Genomic DNA, 21,391 nt, shown 5'->3' on the forward strand with positions numbered 1-21,391 from the left:
TGAAGTAAAGAAATCCACTACAGCATAATAACTCAAGTAGTTTAATCGAAAAACTTGTCTTGGCAATGCAACTCGCCCTGAAGAACATAGCAGAAAATAGAAACAAGTCGATGTCACGTGATATAGATGAAATCACATTCACATCGAAATACAAGGATTTTTCCAAAGCACGATCGATAACAAAACTGTCTTAAAATATAACTCCTTAGACCAACATAAGCATTTCTCTCAGCGATTGGCCTTGGCAACCCTTTCAATCTCATCTTTCTTCTTGATAGCGTAGCTGCACAATACATGAAAAGGAAAGAACAATAAGAGGAAGTAGCATGTGTAGAAGAGGCATATAATAAAGAAAATTGAGATGATAAAAATCAAGTAATTTATAATCATGTGAATAATGAAATGCTAGTGGTATCAAAACGGGGTAGCATTTACCTGTTGGAGGATCCTTTTGCAGCATTAATAAGTTCATCAGCAAGGCATTCAGCTATGGTCTTAATGTTCCTGAAAGCACTCTCCCTGGCACCAGTTGTAAGAAGATATATTGCTTGATTAACACGTCGCAGAGGTGAAATATCAACAGCTTGACGTCTCACAACACCAGCAGAACCAATCCTGGTCGCATCTTCTCTAGGTCCACTGATCCAAAAACACAAAATATAAAATGTCAAGAATAAAATATTTGAAATAGAAAGGGCTGCAGAATTGTGCAACTCAGCCTGAAGCCCTTTCTATTGTGTAAGACAGTATGCTAACATGATTAATTTATCAAGCCTCCTAATGTTTATCACATAAAACTCAGAATAAAATAGATGCTATAAATAGAAGATTGCTAACCAAGAACTGTGTTGTATACTACATGTCATTCTAAGGTGGAGACAATTTAAGATATGCCCTAAAGCTGTACACTAAAACTTCAAACTATGTTTTGTCAGCCAAAAAACTTCATACCTGTTGATCACAGCATCCACTATAACTTGGATTGGGTTCTGATCTGTCAGCAAGTGAATGATCTCCATGGTGTGCTTGATGATGCGCACAGCCATCAGCTTCTTCCCATTGTTGCGCCCATGCATCATGAGTGAGTTCGTCAACCTTTCAACAATTGGGCACTGGGCCTTTCTGAACCTCTTTGCTTGGTACCTCCCAGCAGTGTGAGGCATGTACACAGGGTGCTTTGAAGCAGTTGCAGTAATGTAGTCCTCAACAGATATATCATTGACCTATATAGGAGAAGAAATTCAAGAAATCAAAGACCAGAAGTTCTTGCAACTGAATTTCCTAAAACCCAGTGCTCAGAAGAAATGCCATTACCCGGCCATAAATTTTTTTGCAAATAGCCAAATTTTAAACCATTCCTTAAGATTTGATTTTGTCAAGGCATAAGAGGTTAATATAACAATGTTGCAATCATGCAATACAGTATCAGCTTAGCTATTGTCTGAGTCACTCAGATTCTTTTTGTCCAAGACACGTCTATTCTGTGTCCAATTGGCTTCTCTTTTTATCCAAGTCACTTCCTTCAGAGGTCAAAGCTGTGCTCCAGAGATAGCAGTGCATACACTTATAAATATAACCAATAATGGACATATGGATCCTCGAGAATACAGGAGCTATGGTGGTCACTTCTGGACAAAAAACAAAAGAATGTGGAGTATCCATTCATAGTGCCTATAATGGTGAAAAGTTTGAAACGGTACCATTTTTTATTTTCCAAAGCCAGGTAAGAAGAATGCATTCACCTTCAAATTTTTCATTTTATATTATTAATCAACAATTTTGTTTCTTTCCACAAATGTAAATGATACATAACCTTGAGAAAGAGTTTACCAATAGAAAAGAAGGGAAAGATATCACTAATCAAAAGACCTTGATTGATTCTATTATGAATTTCAAGGATCCTTTTTCAACAGTTAATTAAAGCTTCATATGAAGGTAAACATTTTAATGGCGTGTATCATCGTTCCAATTTTCTTTTCAAGGAGCATACTCAGAGTTTTCTCATTTTATACATATAAAAGAGATGCAAATACATCCCCTGCTATTTGAATTAACCTGGAACCAAAGAGGTAGACTGCACGGTGAGAAAATTAATAAACTTGAAGAAACCAAAAAGCCACATATAATAAAAACACATTCATATCTAGTCATGAAAGCAGATAAATATCAGAACTCAAAAATTGATATTAGTGATCAAATCACGCAAATTCGCATCGAAAATTCATCACAAGACATGGTAAACAATTCTAAAAAAATATTCGAAGCGGAATCTAACCTGAACTTCTTCGTAGGACCAGCGGTTGAAGAGCATTACAGAGCTATGAACCTTATCATCAAGCTGATTAGTTGGCTCTATCGCAGCCGCCATGTTGCCTCTTCGATTTGCGGTGTTTGTCTGTGCTTTGCGAATCTGCGATGGAGAGGAAGCGGAGAATATTAAATAGGGAAGCACGGAAACCCTAGGACTGCAAATGAAGTGAGGTTTTGTGCCGTATGGTCAAAAATACCCTTGCTAATTTACTTGAATGCCCCCGCTTATGATTAATTTAATTAATTATTAGTATTTTTTAAAAACCATATCTATTATTAATCTAATAAATCTTTATATTTTATATATACTAGCGATTTTGTCACACATATCGAATTTGGTTCATATAAAAATTAAAGAATAAAATAATTTTTATTTTGAAATGAGAGTTATTAATTTTTGAAATTGAAATTCTATTATTAAAAACATTTAAAATGATATTTATAATTTAAATTCCACCAAATCTCATTTTTCTATGATTAAAAGTTAAAACACAGAGGAAGGAGTCATTTTTTTCTCAAAATCCCTTGATTTGGGTTTTAGGCTATAATGTGGTCCAATTATTTACAATTTTCTTCTTTTATTATCGAGTAAGTCTTTTGTTAGACGATCTCACGAATCTTTATCTGTGAGACAGGTTAAACCTATCGATATTCACAATAAAAAGTAATACTTTTAGTATAAAAAGTAATAGTTTTTCATGGATGACCCAAATAAGATATTCGTCTCACAAAATACGACCAATAAAACCATTTAACACAAATTTTTTAAATTTTATTATCTAATCAAACAGGGCGAATCAATTGGCCCTGTATTATAGACTAGGATTTAAAATAGTATAGTCGTATATACAATATAATTATTTAACCATGTTTTGATTTATATTTTTTTTTTCTGGTTTTTCATTCACGATATTTGCATTAATAAAACATGCATAATATTACGTGTATCATATAAATACGTGGCTCCAAGTTAAAAAATAAATTTTAAAAATTGAGAAGTTCATACATACAAATCATTATCAAATGTCTCAACAAAAAAAAAAATCATTATCAAACAAAAATTAGATATTTACAATTCTCTTAAAAATAATACAAAAAAAAAAAAATTGAATTCTAATATAATTTAAAAAACGTTTTAAAACCATGTATCCTTTAATTTATGTATTTGTTCTACATGTCTCTGATTTTCATTTTTTAAAATTATTTTACTCGTTTATTTATGATCACTTAAACATTTAACCATACTAAAATTCAAATTCATTTTTAACTAACCAAACTCATTAGTATTATTAAACATGTATCTTCTTCTTCTTCTTCTTCCTTTTTTTTAGAGGAAATTAAGCATGTATCTTCGATGCGCATAATCAAGTAAACAGGGTTGCCTATTTATTTGCGATGGAGGGTTTTCAGCTATTTACCAATAAAACAGGGAGGTAAACTGCATTTTTACCCTATCCAACACTACAATATGATGAACAGTTCTAAGTTTTAATTAACATCAGGATACACAACATAATGCACCCGGTAATTACCAATCCATTGCTGATCAATATCTCATATCTCAGTTTCTAATTCAAAAGAATTCATAAAGATAAAAGTTTTATACAAGTCTAGAACACTAAACCTTAATGAAACGCAACACCACCAATGCAACTCGTATTTCCATTGCCGGCACTGATTGGTTTCAGCTGCTAATGACGGCGAAGTCCTGGAATCTGTAACAAACATTTCAACACCATGTCACAATTTGTATGAACACGACGCCAGCGTTTTGGGACAAAGAAAGAGTTGTGCTAGTGTCATCTATATACTCATGGCTGTTTCATACAAACACTAACCTCGACGCCACGAGGACCTATTCGATTTCGAGATATAAAATTGAGTACGAGAGTAGCGAATTCATCAGGAACATCCTCCTATGATTCAAAAACAAGTCAATAAAAATACGGTCAGCAACGTGACCAAGAAAATGAAACAGGTGATGTCTCGAAGGGAACTAAATCTAACCTGTATGGCATGGCCCGTATGCCTGACGACAACCATTTGGAACTTCCCTTGCATCTGACCGATAGTGAGAGTTCTGCAACAATGTTCTCAATTAGTATGCAATAGCCTCGCTGGACACACCTTTCTAACATCAAGCGTTGATTACCCCTAGTCATGGTTATTAATGGAGCAACTTTTCTTCAACGACATTGCCATCAAAAGATCATCAAGAATGGGGGCTTTTAAATTTTGAAACTGTGTGGAAGGCGTTTTGAATTTTGAAACCATGATAGACATATCAATAAAACAGTGTATTCCGTTTATGATTGATACATAAGCATGGTTTGATTTTCCAAGTCAAGTTGAGATACAGTTTTTTATTAGTGTTATTTCCTACTGAAAACTGGGAAACGCTCATATTATTCATACATGATGCATTCTAGCATTGAATAAAATTTACTGAGAGACTTCGAGTGAGAGAAACCTGTCCAGTCTATCAGTGCCTGCCAAAAGCAAGAGTTTTGGTACAGGAGATGACAAGAACCTTTCTGAAAGGCCTTCATACCTGAAACATAATGGCACAGCAAAATAGCAAGAAAGTCAAACGTCGGCATTAAATAAACAATTCGCTGATTTATTAATCATATAAAGTTCATAGAAAGAATGATTTTTTACCAGCCTCTCCAATATTGCTCTGTTTCTTCCAGTCTAGCACGATGGGTATAACTACAGGCCAGCATGAATAGCCAATTAAGTGAAATTACAAAAAATTAGAAATTGTTCGCCAATCAGCAATATTATTATTGGTAATATTTCTTGTTATAATTTATTAAGTTCACAAACCAAGAGTAAAACCAAAAGAAGAAAATCAGTAAACATCAGAAGCATATTTACCACTTTCTTGAATCATCGTATGTCAGTGTGCTGGGAATAGAGACACGAGCAGAGTCGATGTTTCTCACAGTGCCTCCTTTGACACTCCATTCAATCTACGCACACACATGTAACACAATAATCACCGACAACTTAACAGGACAGAAAAATCACAAGTAGACGGCCCTTATTTGAATTAGATGGAAACAAGCGAACTAAAGTACTGCCTCAGGCCAATTTTTAAATTCAATGTACCATCTGCTCCAAAAGATGCTTAGCATGAGGACAGAAACCTGTATAACCAAATTCTTAACTACTAATTTATTGTCCAATTATGCACGATAAGCCTGGCAGAATGTAATCAGGGTCAACTAGAAAAATTATGAGACAACCAGAATGGTGGAGAATAGTGTTGGAACTCACTGGGAATAAAATTACCTTGTCTTTCTTTCAATGTGTTACTCTATTACTTAGCCGACTAAGATGATTGAGAAGAGCGTTACACTGTAATTCCAAAATAAGAACACATACAAGAAGAACGGTACTAAAAGCAAGTGCTCACCGCTTTCTCAAGGGTAGAGAAATGTTGCATTCTATTTGATAGAATCTTCTGCATATGTATCAGTGATGCCAATGCTGTTCCCTGAAATTCTCTATAACTATAAATAAATTTTATCGAAATTCGGTGATTAATATTTAATTGTAATTCAGTTTCCATTAAAAGCAATTATAATTTAAAAGTAAGCAGCTCAAAAATTGTTTAATTTTTTTGTTCAGACCTCAACAACATCGATAACAACTAACCCAGCCAAGCTAGGAAGTGCCTTCTTTGCAGGCAACATGAACAGCAACCGAACCTCCCATGCTGCATCTCAATGATTAACATCTCACATCAAGATATAACCAGCAATTTATGAATAAAATAAGTACTTGTCGCCCAAACAATATAGAAAATGTTTCAGGTTGCAGACGCCATCAATGGCATAAATAACCAATAAATCAACATTTTGTTCAAAATAATATCATTTAAACCTGGAAAGAGCTGGCTTTATTTGTTGTTAGAAGTCAGAAATCAACTTTGACAACTCTAATCTTACACAACAACTTGGTGAAAAAAAAGTTACTACACAGGTCTCACATCAAAATATTGGTTGCAAAGTTTCGTAGCAGAAATAGAAAATTTTTAGGCACTTTCCAAATGAAAGCCATGCTTCATTGTCAAGAAACATAAGATTAGGTCTGTGATTAAATAAGATAAAGCAAATTTTCTGTGTTATATTAAAGGAGCGCAACCTGTGACCTACAATCACAATTGCAGGAGGAGAATCTCCATACATGGTCTTCAAAACTGCCAGTACATCATTGCACATTGTCTGAAATTATTGCAAAAGCGTAAGGACACAAACCCAAAGGCATAATATTGCTCGGATCTTCAACCCGTTAATACAATGAAAACAAGATTTGCCATGCATCTTTCATTTTATTAATTTCTCACACGAACATACCTCAATAGATAGATCAAGATCATTCCCTGTGGATGACTTCCCATGTCCTCTCAAATCCAGGGCAATTACCCGAGCTTTCTCTTTTATTTTACTTGCTGACAGAGCAAACGATAGCCTAGAAATGTGATGTCAATCGATATACAATTCAGATTGGCAAAAACGTAAAACACATCATGTTTTCTTTAGGAAATTTAAATGTGCCAAACGATGTGAAGATCTATCAAGCAACAGAAAATTAGTAGGTTTTCTGAATTAATACAAGATGAGAGTACAAATCCTCATTCTCTATTTGTTTGTGTAGATTACTAATATATTCTTAGAAATAATAGGTGAATCAAAGATGTTAACAGAAGTCCAGAGAAAAAAGATAAACTGCAATGTTCTGATCAATGAAATGAAAGGACAAAGCTGGGCTGTCAGTCTGCATTATTTGGGATTTCAGAATAAAAAAATTCACGTAACATTACGAGACAACAGGAGACAAATATTTCATTTCTACAACATTTGATATTTATACTTGATATTACTATATATCTACCAAACAACTATGAGAAAGAAAGAGGAAAACAAATGGTCAAATGAAATTGATTGATTCATAATTGGCAATGAAGTAACTGTGATTGCTACTTCCTTCATTCAATCAGGGAATCAGCAATAGATAATTGCTCCTAGCCTCCATATCTAATTAGACTTGTCAATAAAATGTAGCCAATTGATCTACCCACAATAAAGATACATTGTGAAGCATATATGATGGTGAACCACACAGGTCTCGATAAAAGGATCAACCTACCCAGAATAACCCCCACCATGTAGACAGAAAACAACTGGACCCTCAGTTCCAGCCTTATAAATGTGAAAAACCTGAAATGAAGTATTTAATACAAGATAAATTATTTCCTTAAGAAAATAAAAATCTGAGAAATAATGAAGCAATATGAAATATGATGTAATTTACATCATCTGAATCCTCGATATGGACATCTTCTTCTTGGTCAAAGTAACTCGCCCAATCTAGAGGCATATATTTTTGTGAAGAAATCCTACAAAAGTAAATATGAAGAAGAAAAATAATTCATAACAGAACAAAAATAGCTGTATGTTTAAAATATTTTAGCATGCAGCTATGCTAATAAAAAACCAAGAAACTGAACAAAACAAAAAAGAAAAACACACCGCCTGTGAATAGATATTGATATCTTATTACATCAGTAACTGTCACTAGTCGAATCACAATACAAATTTAAAGTTGAAAACTGAACTCAAGTATAGATGAACTTAAAGATTTTACCTTCATCAAGATTGAACTAGCAACATGAAATAGAAAAAGAAACGACAAGCCTTTTCTAAAAGAATGCTACTTCATAATTCTTTTAAAAGGGTACAACAAAAAATGATCACGAAGAAGGATATTGCACAGGAAAAGAACAAAGAACATTAGCATTTGCAGCACAAATCAATCCCATACAATCATTCAAGTCTCATGATCGATATTTTTTTAACCACAAATTTCACGCTTTCCATTGCTTCCAATCTACGCATTTCCAGGAGCTTAATTATTTGATCATAGCGCTGACACCAGCAAGGCTGAATTATTGTCGTACTCGTAATGCAATTAATATTAATAATTATACTCTTCAAACAAAAAGGTTAAAGCTAGATTTAGCACAAATAACTGAATAATTACAGGAAAAAAAATACAAGAAACTGGCGTAAGTTGATTAAGTTTATTGAGTAATTACTGAATTGGTGGACGATCAGGTTTAGAAGAAAAGGCGGATGGCATTTTCCCGGCATTCTGAGAAGCATTTTCGGGTTCCTCTTCCGGAAGCGAAGCTAGGTTCGATGAATTCTCCATCTTTCACGAAAAATTTGCGATTGAGAATTATATATTCGATTCAATCAGCTGTGGGGAAAGTGGATATATGCATACTTCATTGATGCTGATTCGGACTGTTAGTCCATCAGGCCCATCTCGATATACTCAAGTGTTCAGGACCCATTTTATTGACAACAAAAGACCAGTCCAAATCCAGTTTGTGCTTTGACATTTTGGCCCAAATGATGTAAAAGATCCGTTTTTTTAAGGTAAGGATCAAATAATTTCTCCACATATAAATCATAGAAAGAAAACTCAAAAGAGTGGAGCAACAAGCTAGAGAGCTGATGGGATAATTGATGGGAAGAGAAGATCTTCAATTGACCAACATGAAATAAAGAGGTAAGTCGTCCAAGTTGGATTTCATAAAATTGGCACCATTAAGATATAGGAAAATTAGAGGTTTACATTTTAGGTTACATTCATACTTACGTGTTATATGAAAAATTACAAAAGTATAATTGAATTCAGTTACATCTCTTATTTTTTATTCTGTATTACTCTTGGAAGAAAAAATTCCATCACGAGTATAACGTTAAGTATACATCTATTTTACTAGCTCAATCCGTCCTCAAATGGATTGAGTACGATTCTACCCAAACCTTTTGTCATCCATATTCATACGTAAATGAATGTAATGATAGTACTCTGAAATGAAAAATATTTACGATTATTTTAAAAAAGAACATGTTTTTCGTAAGACGGATATACTTGGCTCATAGATGCAATGAAAATTAATAGTTTGAATATAAAAAGTAATAATTTTCATGGATCAATTCTATCTAAAAAATGACTAATGATATAGTCTCGTAAAAAAATTTGTGTTTAAAAGAAGTACATCAACTCGGAAAAATAAAATGAAAGTGACTCATTATATAGAAAAAAATAAATTGAAAAACTAGATTAAGGCTAAGACTAGATAAGAAGTTTTTGCAATCACTAAAAAAAGTTACTCTTCAATAATTGGAAGCCTTAGATACATGATTAACTGTACTCAACCGAACATCTTTTTTGCGATAAATAAGTTGAGTCGATTCAAAAGTAATCTTAATGATTTATCATTGGAAGATTTTGATAAGGGTGCTTAGATATTTAAGACACACCTTGGAATATAGTTTGTATTATACAAAATATCATGCAGTGTTAGATGGATATAATGATGCTGATTGGATTTCTGACATCAAATATTCAAAATACACTTGTGTCTATGTATTTAGCATCGGTGGTAGCACAGTCTTTTGGAAGTCATCCAAACAAACTTGTATAGCTAGATCGATAATGAAATACGAATTTATATCGCTTAATAAAGTTGCGGAAGAAGCAGAGTGGCTTCACAAATTTCTAGAGGATATTCCATGTTGGACGAAACTAGTGTACACAATAATGATACATTGCAACAGTCAGTCGACAATTGCGAAAACTCAAAACATGTACAATGATAAGTTTTGATATATTTGTCAAAGACATAATACAATGGGATAATTGATCTCAAATAGAGTTATATTTGTTTATTTTGTTAAATCAAAAGATGATTTGGCGGTTCCGCTCACAAAAACATTAAATAGACATTAATTAGTATACAACTTGTCTAGATGAATGTGTTTATAACCTATAAAATAAAGGTTTTATATTAGAAACTCAACCTTGTTGATTAGAGATTCCAAGATTTTGGTTTAATGAGACGACTAAATTATAAAAAAAATTGAGTTAACACTCAGGAATTTTTTCCTTTCTCATTTTTAGGACAACGAGTATTGACGCCTACCAATATAGTGATGTTAAGTATTGGAATTTTAATGGTTCCTTAGCTTGTTAAAAGAAGAGTAATGTATGATACTCTTAAAAATAAACCACATATGTAAGTGTGAAGATGATCCACCTCAACGATATACTTATGAAATCAAGAAGTGTTTCATGGCCAAAGCAGACATGATCAATAAAGAACCAAATGGAAATGGTAGTAAAGTTATCGTGTAGATATTATTGTCTGATTTTACATAAATCGTCAAGAAGTTCAAGACATCAAGTTCATTTCGTGTTCCAGTAAATCCAATAGTATTATACTAAAGAAGGTTAAATGCCAAAACCCTCTATCTTGATGTGATAATATTCCGTGTATATTTTTTTTCGATATCACGTGCATTTATGTATTAATTTCATTATTGTGGAGAATTGTTGGAATGTTTTAAGACTTAATGAGTCAAAATTAAGCTAAATAATGATCAGGCCCTAGGGAAGGCGCCCCAAAGTGGAGGCCTAAGCGCCTCCCCAATGTCATGTATTATTTTAGTGTAGCGGAGGAGACGCCTAAGAACCTCGCTCAGTGCCTTGGAATTTTCAAGGCCGTGAGGGAGGCGTCTAGGCATCTGACGCTACTGATGGACTAAAAGTTGCGAACTTTCATGATATTTTCTATCCAAATGGCGTCCCTTGACGTTCTTCATCAGACTTTTGGATGAAATGACACATCTTTGATGAAACAACATGTCTCTAATGATTGAAATATATTAATGCATAATCAAATACAACTAAAAAACGATCATTAGATTAATAGATTTTCTACATATGTTGCATTCATTTTGCTTTCTCCTCTACTTATTTATTTTGAAAAAAAATACGATTCATTTTCTGGTTATTCATCAACCTATATATCAAGCTTCTTTCAAATTTTGGCTGTCCTCCTGTTCAAGTTATGGAATCGATCAGCTGCCCAAACTTTGAGAAGGCTGCTGAATTGTGCAAGTTTTCTAGAAAGGCTCGAATTCTCGCTGGAACCTTCCCAAATCATTACACAGTCATTGATGTAGTGTGAGGCTGGGTGACGGATATTTTCTATTTTTTCACCCGCATAGATATCCATGGTGCAACAGATTTTATGAAATCCAACTTGGACCCTACCTCTTTATTCCATGATGTAACGTTTTTTGGACAACTTTTGTTTAAATCTTAAACGCATGTAGAAATTCACACTTCCAATTTGTAGAATGGATTTCGGTCTCAATTTTCTTCCAAAATGGCGTGATAAAGTGAAATGAAAACGTTTTCAACTAATACACTCAATATCTTTATGAATAATTGTCATGAAAATGATTTCATATATTATTGTTGTCGTTATTAACTTTAATTTAAAAATGACGTCTTTCAGTTATAATTCTTTATAATTTAAGTATTGATATAATAATTACCATTATTATTAAATAAATTATTATCGGAAGTGCGGTGTATGGAAATGTGTGCACATTTGGTGATGAAAACATTTAGTAACGAAATGCGTATACTTGAGCCGATCGAGCGACATAATGTCAACTAGCGCAACCTATTTTTTATAATTCATTTGATTTATATTTAAATGAGGATCAAAATATAATTATAAAAATAATGAGGGATTACATTATAATTTTGATAAATAAATTAAAAAATAAATTGAAAAATAAAATAATTAAAAAATAACCTCAGTGAGATCAAATTGAACCTATAAACTAAACCTCAAGAAACAATGACTCTATCCGCTGAACTACATATAACTTACATTAAAATTTTAACATTTTATTAATATATATAATTATTAAAACAGATCATGACACCAAAATTAATTACTTTGAGTATATCAAATTTAATAGAATAATAATATAGATGTTCATATGACCCTGAATCACACATTTAATATATAACTCAAATTTCCAATTCAATAATAATTATAATAATAAATTCGATACTAATTCATAAAATAATTCAAGCGACACCATGATCGGAATGGTTTTCGAGCATATTTCTTCCATTGCCGGAGATGATCGGAGGTTAAAGAGAGGAGTTTTTGGAATTATAAAAATGTTTCATTAACGTATCGAAAAATAAGTTATTTTAGGGAGTTTTAAATTTAATTTTAACTAATTGTATACATGACAATAGGAATTTGTTTTTTTTTTAAAAAAAATAGAATAAAATCTGTGTGACTTTGTTTTCAATCACTATCTATCATGACGTCATTGACAAATGATAATATTAATTGGGCAACTTAGGTTTCAGTACTTAAAGTTTTTCAATTTTTGTTTTAGTACCCAACTTCTCAAAATACCCTTTATGCTTTAATTTAAATAATTGATTTTTTCTTTTAAAATTTAACGGCCCATCATGCTTCCGTAAAATAAATTAAACCTTATACCTCTTTGACCGGAGTGCCACCGGGTTATATCCACCGTATTTTACAGACTGCTCCTCACAGCCTAACCACGCGATCGCAATCGATGGTTACCGACGCAGATTCCTTCAGCAGCACTTGACACAACTCTAATTCGTTTCCTACCTTAGAGTGTATAGTATAAAATAAAATTTTGAAAATAATACATGAGAGGGGCTAGAGCAAAAGATCTCTTTTATTCAAACACAAGCATTTATTTATTACATAGTAACCTCCTGTAGAGGAGGAGAAACTTGTTTAGCTACTTATCGTAGCTGAACTCGTAACACTCATAAATCTTGAAAAGAAAATATTACAACCTTGTATGAAAGAAATGGAGAAAATATTTGATGATCTTCACTTCCTTCTTCCTGCCTTATTTATAGAAGGCTCCTTCGGATTTGAACTTCGGATTTCAAATCTTCATAAGCCTTTACAGCTTGCATTGGAGACCATTTGGTGGTTGAGGGGTCCCTGTCTTTATTAATCTTGACATCAACTTCTCATCCTCTTTTATTTCTTTCAGATACCATTGACGATGAGTTTCCAATATATCGGCAGTAATTTCATCCTTTTTATATTCTTGGAAATGATTTACTAACCATTTAAGGGCTTCTGCCTCTTTTCTCTTGTATGTTAATCTTCTTTTCAAAACTTTCAAATATACCCTGTACATTTTTAAGTTTTGATTCTGGTGTGTTAACTGGTTTCCATTCTATCTTTATTTATAGATGAATTTTCGGGACCAGTTATTTTACTTTTTATTCATTGGATTCCTTTTGTGGTATCCAATGTGTCCTCCACCATCTATTATTGGTGGTTCCTTTGTCCTTTACCACTAATTAGTGGTTGTCTTGTTTCTACCACTCACATAGTAGTGGTCCTGCTTTTGTAATGGAGGGTCACATGTCCCCTTTAATTTTGTCGAGGAATCTTCGGTTTTTTGTATCCTCGAGGAAAATGTGCATGTGGTCCTTCCCCACTTGTGCTTGTGTCGGTAAATTTTTTCCGATCAGATCTCGGCTTGAATCCTTTACCGAATTCTGGCTCCTTCTGGTTCTGGCATTCCAGGCAGATGTTTTCTGACCATCTTCCTATGTGTGCCATGTTACAGAATTTTCGGCGAGTCTCTTTACTAGCCGGCAGCTTGCTGTTCCACAAAAGATTTCTCTTTTTCTCAAATAAATCTTCTGCAAAACTTGTAGTTTTTCCTGTCATGGTATTTAACAGGAATGATCCGTTCACTGAATGATTGTAGAATTTGAACGGAAACTTGACTTTATCCATCTCAGTGAGACAGACCCAAATACCCCAAGCTCTTCTGGTAGAAATGTCATCTTCAGTAATTGAAGACACTAGGGGTGTTTCTTCTGTCGGAGGGTCCTTGATAAATTTCTGGACATTCGAATCTGGCCTCATTAGCTTGATGAAATGGAAGGCTTCGTGAGAACCTTTTCCTGCTGGTTCTGGTGCTACACTAAAGAAGTATAGCTCCAGAACATCTCCCCTGGACAAATAATCATTGTTTGCCCAAGTCTCGTGAACAGCTTCCTGGATCCATTTTGGTAGACCTGAAATTTCTGGAAAGCTGGGTGATGTAGTATAAACTGAGGCAAGAGCCCCAAATTCATACCATGCTTTAACTTCCTTTGGATATGAATTTTGTTTCATCCATACCCTTGGATATTTTCCTGAAACATCAACCCTGTTTGTAGCTGGGTTAATGCCAATTCGTATTTTTAATTTCTCCCAATTCTGCTGATAAACCTGAAATGGAGAAATTACACTTTCATTAGTATCAACCTTAGTTTTGCCTTTGTCAATACGAGGCCTAAGGTTAATCTCTCCCTCTTCAATCCCCTATGTGAAGGGTTGACTTGAAGACTCAAGATAAGGATCAGGAGTCTCAATTTTTGTTTTGGCCGACTCATCTGATGATAATCCCGACTTAACACTTGTGTAAGGGGTATTTGAATCCCCCGCTACAGGTATAGAGTCCTGTACTCGAAAACTCTCCATTTGGGAAACCAATGGCTTCTCAATGCCCTGGAGGATAGGCCGTTGTGTTACAGACCATAACTGAGTATATGCCTGTAAGCATCCTGTAATGCGATCAGAGACAATTCTCTTATCTGCTTGTTGTAGTCTTCTCGCAATTTCTGCGTTTAAGACCAGCCTGTTGAATTCGTTTTGAAGCATTTCAAGGTATTCCCTCAAATGCCTCTGCATCTTGATAATAGCATCTATGTCAATGCTGTCCATCTCTTGTTAAAAAATCTGCAAGAATATTTTCATGAGATTTTATTATCATAATATCAAAAATATAATTTTACATAAAGCTTGCCATCGTAGTAATCTAGCATTCTCGGGTTTAGACTCAATTTTATTCCTTAAAAAGGCTTTAACTTGTGTGTTATCAACTTTCAAAGTGAATTTCTTTGCAAGTAGAAATAACGGCCATTTTTCAAAGGCCCTTTTTACTGCATAAAATTCTTTTTCGTTGATATGCCATCTTATGGCTTCCGCTTCTGAGAATAACCCACTACAATATCTGTATGGTTGTTCTTCATCTGGGGTGAGCTTAGTAAGAACTGCTGCCCACCAATGATCACTGGCATCAGTATATAATACCAGATCATCTTCATCTTGAGGAATTGCCATTTTCGGAAGATTCTTGCAAACCTCCTTTAAATGGATAAGTCCTTTTGTGTGTTCGTCTGTCCATATAAATCTAGCATCTTTCTTCAATAATGGACTGAACACCTTCCTGTGTTTTGCTAGGTTTTTGATAAATATCCCAGCAAAATTAACAACTCCTAAGAAACTTTGAAGTTGTTTCTTGTCTTTAAGTTTTTCTGGAAAATTCTGCACCTTTTCCACTATGTGTTCTTGCAGAATTATTCCTGACTCATCGATTTCAATTCCGAGGAATTCGATCTTCCTTGTAGCAATGACTGCTTTCTTTTCTGATAAAACCAGTCCTTCTTTTTTGCAAACATCAGAGAAAATCTCCAAATGTTTAACGTGTTCATTCATATCTTTAGATGCTATTAAAACATCATCAATATAAACAAACATAAACTTAAAATAATCTTTAAAAAGATTATCCATCTTTCTTTGAAATATCTGTGGTGAATTAGCCAATCCCATTGGTAATACCTCCCAGATATAATGTCCTTGAGGTGTGGAGAAAGCTGTGAATTTCTTGCTTTCTTCCTGCATCCGAATCTGATAGAATCCGGACTTGCAGTCAAATTTAGAGATTATCTTGGCGTTGCGTATGCAACTAATCAAGTGTTCTCTACTAGGTATAAAATACCCATCAAACTCCAGAATTTTATTAATTTCTTGATAATTAATAACTAATCTGGGTTTACCTCGTTTAATCTCACCATGATTTCTTACCAGAAAACCTGGACTGCTATATGGTGATATACCTGCTTTGATCAAACCAAGGTTCAAATGTTCCTTGATTATTATCTGCATATCCCTTTGATCAATGATGTTCATTGGGATGGGTTTGCAACGGACAAATTCATACTCTTTGCCTTCCTTGATCTTAAGGCAAGCTCTGAGTTGATTTCTGTCCCACCATGCCAAGGGATCTTCATTGTAATTTTCTTTGATCCTCTTCTTGACATCTTCCAATGATACCTTAGATTCGAACTCTACTTCATTTGTTTGTAGAGTTATCTTAAGGCATTCTATATCTTCTGGTTGGAGTTTTTTATCAGCTCTCAACTGGAGCATTGTTTCTCCAAACCGTCTAGAATCCTTCATTTTTGGGTTCAGAAGTTTTCCTGAATCACCACGCTTGCTGCGAAACTGGATCGGCAATTTTCTGTAAAATGCTTCTCGAAGTCTCTGGACTATGATTTTGTGATCACATGGTGTTGTGAACACTAATCTTCTAGTCTCATTTCTTGTGTATAGGATTTGAACATTTGTAGGAAATTGTTTCTTAACAATATGTCAGCTCCTGTATCATGAAAATAAATTGGTGGTGTTTTTACCTTGTACCAAGGTGTTTGTCCCGCACCGCCTAATCATAATTTCAGTCATCTTAATCCCTTTACATAGGATTAAGATTCTCCTGGAAAAGTCTCTTCCAGCAATCTTGGGTAACTCTTCTTCCAAATTACTTGGAAAAACTCCTCGTTTTGCTGTACATATTCCAGCACCTGAATCAATATAAGCAGCAAAATATTCTGCCTTATATTGTTCATACAACATTCCTACTGGAATGTATATGGAGAATGGACTTGTGGTCATTGGATTTTCCACATCTTATCCTCTGCCATAAACTCCATTCCATTCTCTAGACGCTTCCAAGGTTTGTGTTCCTCAAGAAACTCTAGTCCAAGAATCAGTCGATCTGATTCTTTCCCTGGAATCCCTTGGATATGGACTTCCAATTCTCCGATATTAATCAGTCCTTGGTAAGTTCCTATCGTAGGTTGTTCCAAATAGTATATGGTATTACAAGGAAATTGATTCCTTTGTTTTGTAATATCAAATACTATTTCTATTTCCTTCCAACCTTCTGGGCATCTAAGTTTTCCTATTGTAGAAAAACTTTTTGGCTCCTGTTGGGTTTCTATGACAGGTGTTTTTCCCCACCTGTAACTTGTAATTCTATCTCCTTGAAAAGATAGTCTTCTCGATTCCAATCTAAGACTTTGATTCCTTTGTAGAATCGGTTTGTCTTGGATCTGGATATCTGTTTCCTGTATTAAAGGAAACTCGACTCTTTCTGGATAAATCGCCTGAGCAACTTTTCCAAATATCTCAGGGATTTCAATAAACTCATTTCTAATAAACAGTTCAGAATGATGTGTATTAGATAGAGCATATGAAATTTGATAGGTAATAGAATATGGCCTATTACCTTCTTTCATCAGCCTTTTTTCCTTGAAGTTTTGATGCAATGTCAAGGCTCGGCTGAAATCTCGATCTGCCAGGTTGTAGGCTATCCTTGGATAGATTACTCCTACAATCTTTCCTGCACAGAGATTTCCTGAGATTGTTCCCAGTACTGAATCTTGTAGATTCCCCATTCTTTTATCGCATATAGCAATATCAATTGGTGAATCTATTCCTTCTTTGAAAGTAGCCTTTATCATAATCTGGATTGCTCCGATATGAATCCAGGACATAGTCCTTGCTACTTCTATCTTTAGTTTTTGTAATTCCTCCTTAATTTCTTTGGAAGGAATTAACTGCATCTCCATTCTATTTCCTGTAAGTTCCATTGGGATTGCCATTTCCCTTCTAGAAACTTTATAGATTAGATGATGCTTTCTGTTTCTTAGGCCAAGACTTCCTAAAAACTTTTCTACCTGTCCTGCGGAGAAACCTTGATATCTCTGTAGACTTGGATTTTCTCTCATGATTCTTTGAACCATGTTATGAGATATAGTTGTCTGGCTGAAAAACCCAGACAAATCTTCATGTGTTTCGTGTCGAAACACCTCGTCTTCAGTCAGATTCCGATTCTGTTCCATCAGATTCTTCCTGACTTAAGACTTCTTCTTCTTCATATATACTTTCATCTGAGGCGATGTCCTCAAATCGGTATACTTGAATAAGATCTTGGTAATAAACTGCTTCTTCAATATCCGGGGTAGGATCAAAGCGTTTAATATCTCTGTTTTCATTTTCTGGACAGTTGGTCGAAATATGACCTCTTGCTCCGCATGTCCAGCAATTACAATCCTTGAAACTTTCATTGGCTCTAGTATGAGCTCTTCTGAAAGTTTTCTTTGTAGGTGTTCTTCCTGTGCTTCGAGATGAACTCGATGCTTGGGATGATATCCTACTTCTCGATGGTCCGCTTCTTTGTCCAGATTTATAAGATTTGGCTTTCTGTCTAGACCATACGGTTCTTGGTTTCCAAGAACTTCTCCCACTTCGTGCATAAGGATGAGTCCTAAAGCTTTTCCTTTTATGCTTCTGTGGTTTACTTCCAATAATTGTTGGAAGATCATTTTCTTTACAACACAAAGGAGTTCTTTTGTTGATACCCCTTAAGCGTTTGTAATTCTTTTGTAATGCTGCCATATGGCACCATTCTGCCAGTTTTCCTTTAAGGAAAGAGGCTCTTCTTGCCAACGTATCTGGATTACCAGGTACGTATTCCCTTATGAGCATTTCTCTCCAAGGGCTCGGCATTTTTGCGAAGAAAAGCTGCATAGCTATATCTTCTTCGACTCCTGAATTCCATCTGTATTTAGTGAATAACATAATGTATTCATCCACCAAACATATGTCATGTAATTCAAGACTATACAGAGCTTGAGTGTATTTCTTCTTCTTCTCTGTATCTTGACTGTTGAAATAGTCTACCCCTATAAAGTGTGCTTTAAATAGGGTAGCCATTTTTCCCGCGATCTCACTAAGAGATTCTCCAACTAGGACTGACTCTTTCATGTCTGATGAAGTCATGTCCCAAGCAATTTTCACTGATCCCATAAGACTCATTTCCAAAAGTTTAATGAATCCTTCTTTGTTGAGATCAAGTGTTCCTGCTGCAATTCTCATAGCAGATGTCCAATCGTCTATGAGATCTTCTCTGTTTTTGAATTCTAATACATCAAGGTTAAGCATAACCCCGTAAGGATGTATAGGATCTAAAACAGTTTTCCCATAGGGTGTTTGGTGCAAAGGAATTTGAGTTCTCCTTGCCCTTGTTCCCGCCGGGTGTGATCCTCCACCAGTATGGAAATCAGTCTGAGATTCTCTCATATTTACATTATGAGATCCCATACTTTCCCTTAGTGGTTCCTGAGAAGATGACCAGGTTATTGCAGGTGGTGTTTCACCTACTGCTGTGTTCGTCTTTAGATCTACTACTTTGAGATTGGCGAAAGATTCCGCAAGCTCTTGTAGATCCTCCAAACCAATCCTTTCTAAAGTTGTCATCAGATGAATTTCTTTTCTGAGACAGATTTGATTAGATTGATCATCTTTTCTTCTTCAGTTAAAGGTTTTGACACCACTCTGGCCTTTCCTTGTTGATGTAACAAAGGTTCAGTACCAAAGATGGTGGTAACCAACCTCCTGAATTTCTTCTACTAGAACTTGGTTGTTGTTCTAGTTTCTGAATTCTTGTTTGAATATCCTTTATTAATCCCAGAATTTCTTCTTGAGTCTCAAGGATCTTCTCAACTCGTTGTGGTACAAAATACAGCATGTTGCCATAATTTTGGACTGTCTTTTGAATTTCTCTAAGATCTAAAGAGAGCTTAGAGGAGTCTGGAACTATCTCCAGAAACTTATTATTTTGTATCATAAGTTTACCTGAGATTTTACCTAAGGGTGCAGTAGCTTCCCTTCGTAAATCTGCTGTTTATACAGATCCATCGTTCTCTGAAGAATTTCTTCTGAGTAGATTTTGAAGTATGTTTTTACGGTTCTTTAGACCTTAGTAAACGCATACCTTTTGTGCTGAGTTCAGTGAAGCATGTACTTCGCTGTAATTCTTGCTCTATTGAATTATTTCTAGCGAAATAAGTTCAATTTCGAACTGGATGGTAGTTCCTGGCATATTTAACAGATCAATGAAGATCTGGTCTTTTTGGCCTGTAAGAGTCTACCTTTTGTGTATGCAACGTTTTGCAAACACTGCTTTCTTTTATCAGGGGATGAGTTTCCTCTGTTCTCCCGTTTCTGATCTCTAACAATAGTTAGATAAACTTGTGTATATTCCAAAATATTGGAATAGTTCTTGTAAATTATTGTTCTCGAACTAAAGTTCGGATTCATAATTTTCGAAATTCTCCTTCTCGTACATTTAGTTGCTAGTAATAATAAAATTTGTGTTTGAAATAAATCAACCTTCGGCTCTGATACCATTTTCGGGAGCGCGGGGATCAATTAAAATCAAATAAAAGACAAGGACAATTTTGGCATTTTAAAATTTCTTTTCTCTCACCAGGTACTAAAACACAAGTTCTTTTATATTGGGTACTGATACCCAATTAACCCATATTAATTTTGATTTTTTTTCCCTGTCACGTGAAGTGTGAATCTAATCAATAATCTTGACATTCACATGCATTTTTTTTTAAAATTTCCTCGTTTGAAGTTTTGATTTTTTTTAATATTATTATTTTGAAAAATTAGTTCCTCTTTAATATTCAGTCAGGTTCAGACTCTTGTAAAGCTATAGGAAACCATCATTTTCACTTTTATATTTGTGTTTGGTTTGATTTGAACACTGATTTTTTCATATTCGTGGTTCGATCAATGATCGATCTTGACATAAAAAAAACGAATAATTGCTTAAATTTTTAAATTAAAAATCCGAACTTGCTTTAAATGGCACATATTTATATCCTACCTAAAATTTTTCAAACTCGATGTATTTTAAAATTAGAATCGATAAAATCAAACCAAAATAAATTTATAATTTGAAATTGTTTGTTTTTACTTTAATTTTTTGCTAACTTTTCATCAAATATATTAAAAATAAAACTAATTTGAACTAATTTTTTGAATATTAATATTCGATGGATGACCGTAAGATTGACATGTATTCCAGAAGAGGTATATGCAATTTTCCGTAACAAATATGAGATATGATGAGTTTTTTGATAAAGTAATTTTTATAATTAATATTATTATTATGACAATGGAACTCGAAGAGAAGAGATAGACACA

The 21,391-nt window shown here is 34.3% G+C and overlaps 2 protein-coding genes across 2 annotated transcripts; both read right to left on the reverse strand.

Moving 5' to 3' along the window:
* LOC140816874 (small ribosomal subunit protein uS7-like) lies at nt 1-2,480 on the reverse strand. Its single transcript, XM_073176360.1, has 4 exons — nt 2,276-2,480; nt 952-1,223; nt 436-639; nt 1-283 (listed from the first exon to the last, which is right to left on the reverse strand). The coding sequence occupies exons 1-4, from the start codon at nt 2,366-2,368 to the stop codon at nt 229-231; spliced, it is 624 nt and encodes a 207-aa protein (XP_073032461.1). The 5' UTR covers nt 2,369-2,480; the 3' UTR covers nt 1-228.
* Nucleotides 2,481-3,779: 1,299 nt separating this feature from the next.
* LOC140817118 (uncharacterized) lies at nt 3,780-8,635 on the reverse strand. Its single transcript, XM_073176720.1, is given in 14 exon segments — nt 3,780-4,025; nt 4,149-4,226; nt 4,318-4,390; nt 4,781-4,861; nt 4,972-5,022; nt 5,191-5,285; nt 5,732-5,812; nt 5,949-6,002; nt 6,004-6,034; nt 6,463-6,542; nt 6,675-6,789; nt 7,468-7,538; nt 7,633-7,717; nt 8,417-8,635. Coding segments are annotated over 14 exon segments (1,035 nt in total). The 5' UTR covers nt 8,533-8,635; the 3' UTR covers nt 3,780-4,001.
* Between the last annotated feature and the right edge of the window lie 12,756 nt (nt 8,636-21,391).

This window comes from Primulina eburnea, chromosome 16, assembly GCF_022965805.1.
Source record: "Primulina eburnea isolate SZY01 chromosome 16, ASM2296580v1, whole genome shotgun sequence".
In the NCBI taxonomy this organism is placed as follows: Eukaryota; Viridiplantae; Streptophyta; class Magnoliopsida; order Lamiales; family Gesneriaceae; genus Primulina; species Primulina eburnea.